Here is a 1,789-nt window from a genome sequence, read left to right on the forward strand (position 1 = left end):
GATCAACTATTTGTTGGTTAAATAAAAACGTTTTCAAGTTATTTTGATCAGGAAATGTTTATTGCTTTTCATCTACACGTAGAAGCTGGTACCAAAGTGGAAGTTAGCAACCTTGTGGTGAAACTTGTGGTTAGTAGGCTGGAAGTGTGTATTCTCTACATTATCTGCAAGTCATTCCTGATAAATTTCAGGAAATCAAAACATTTCCTGTAAAGTATTTTGTTGCTTGGTGCACACAGCAAGGTAGAACAGTAAAAATTATTCGATTAAGTTAAATTAAATATCAATAATATCTCATTTTAACTTCATTAATAATTCATTGAGTCATAAAAATGTACGAATTGTGTTTATTTTATTATTATTATTGTTTTTTAAATTTTTTGTTTTAATGTGTTTTTATAGGTAGCAACAAAAACAAAACAAACAACAACAACAAAAACCAAACCAAAAACTTTTCTGGTTTTCTGGTTTCCTGTTGTCACTTTTGGTATAATCCACTTTTGGTATAATCCACTTTTGCCGGTCATCAAACTCCCCCGGCGCCTGCCACGAGATGGTATCGTCTAATATGGCAGCCTCCGTGTTAAAGCGATGTGCGACTGCTGCTGTCAAAGTTAAAAGTTTATCTCCGTCTCTTTCAGGTAGACACATCATGCATTTGGTTAAGACTCAATATAGAGTATGATTTAATTTTAGTTTCATGTTTAACGTCTATTTTTTGTTTTTTACGGTCAATATTTGAATGTTCATAGAGGTGGAGCTAAATGCCCTCAGTTCATGGTAACGTTAGCTAACAACATGAAGCTAAACTAACCGGCATTTGAGTTTTCCTATCGTTTTAAAGCCATGAGCAACTCATTTTCCCAAATATTTGACTGATGTGTGCATTTCTCTTCACAGCCCGACGATGGTTGCTTTCAGCGGCTTACACAGACAGCAAAATGTGGGAGGCGAGAGAGAAAGATCCTCAGAACCTGGGTAAGAGTTAAATCTCCACATTACACAGTACATAATGAAAAGACAAGCAAACAAAGGGCTTGTCAAGATTTGGATCATTATCCAGGGAAACGTAACATTTTCCACCAAGTCAAGAAGTGTCAAACTAATATAGCAATACGACTGACTATAATGCCCTTAATTCCAAATAATTATTAAAGCATTAATAGTTTATTACCTTTAATAAACTGTTTAAAAAACAGATCATAAGCAGCCTGAGATGTGTAAAGAAACGTAAGTGCCACTTCCACTAAACATGGCACTACATTCAGTTTACTGCACTTACAGTGCAGTGGTTGTTATTATTGTTTATTTATTTTTTCAACCCCTACACATTCACACATGCTCACACTCAATTGGGGCAGCTTGAGGTTCAGTATCTTGCCCAAGGTTTCTTCAATGTGAATGGAGGAGTTATGAAGTCAGCCACTGACCTTCCAGTTAGAGTGGGTAGAGTGTGTAGGATACTATCTTCTGTGGCTCAGGAGCAGGTTGGCTTCAATATGGATGGACAGGATTAGAAATGAGTACATCAGAGAGACAACTCCAATCAAGCAGTTTAGAGACTTTGGGTTGGATATGTAAAAAGAGTAGATAGTGAATATATTAGACACATGATGTTGAGGAAGGAGCTGCCAGGCAGGAGAAAAAGTGCAGACCCCAGAGAAGGTTGATGGGTGCAGTGATGGAGGGCAATCAGAGGGTTGGTGTGACAGAGGAGGAAGTTAAGTATAGGGTGAGTTAAGTATAAGTATAGGGTGAATAGGGTGAGATGAAGGCAGATTATCCATTG

At 37.2% G+C, this 1,789-nt stretch overlaps 1 protein-coding gene across 1 annotated transcript in view; it reads left to right on the top strand.

Moving 5' to 3' along the window:
- The first annotated feature begins 549 nt into the window (after window positions 1-549).
- The window catches only part of mrps27 (mitochondrial ribosomal protein S27), a 10,673-nt gene continuing 9,433 nt past the window's right edge, over window positions 550-1,789 (top strand). Inside the window, exons 1-2 of the mRNA XM_005919048.3 lie at window positions 550-641; window positions 901-978. Coding sequence (XP_005919110.1) covers window positions 554-641; window positions 901-978 — 166 coding nt within the window. The 5' untranslated portion in view covers window positions 550-553. The remainder of the gene's footprint in view (window positions 642-900; window positions 979-1,789) is intronic.

The sequence above is a fragment of the Haplochromis burtoni genome, unplaced genomic scaffold (genome assembly GCF_018398535.1).
Source record: "Haplochromis burtoni strain Fernald_Lab_line unplaced genomic scaffold, NCSU_Asbu1 Contig_34, whole genome shotgun sequence".
In the NCBI taxonomy this organism is placed as follows: Eukaryota; Metazoa; Chordata; class Actinopteri; order Cichliformes; family Cichlidae; genus Haplochromis; species Haplochromis burtoni.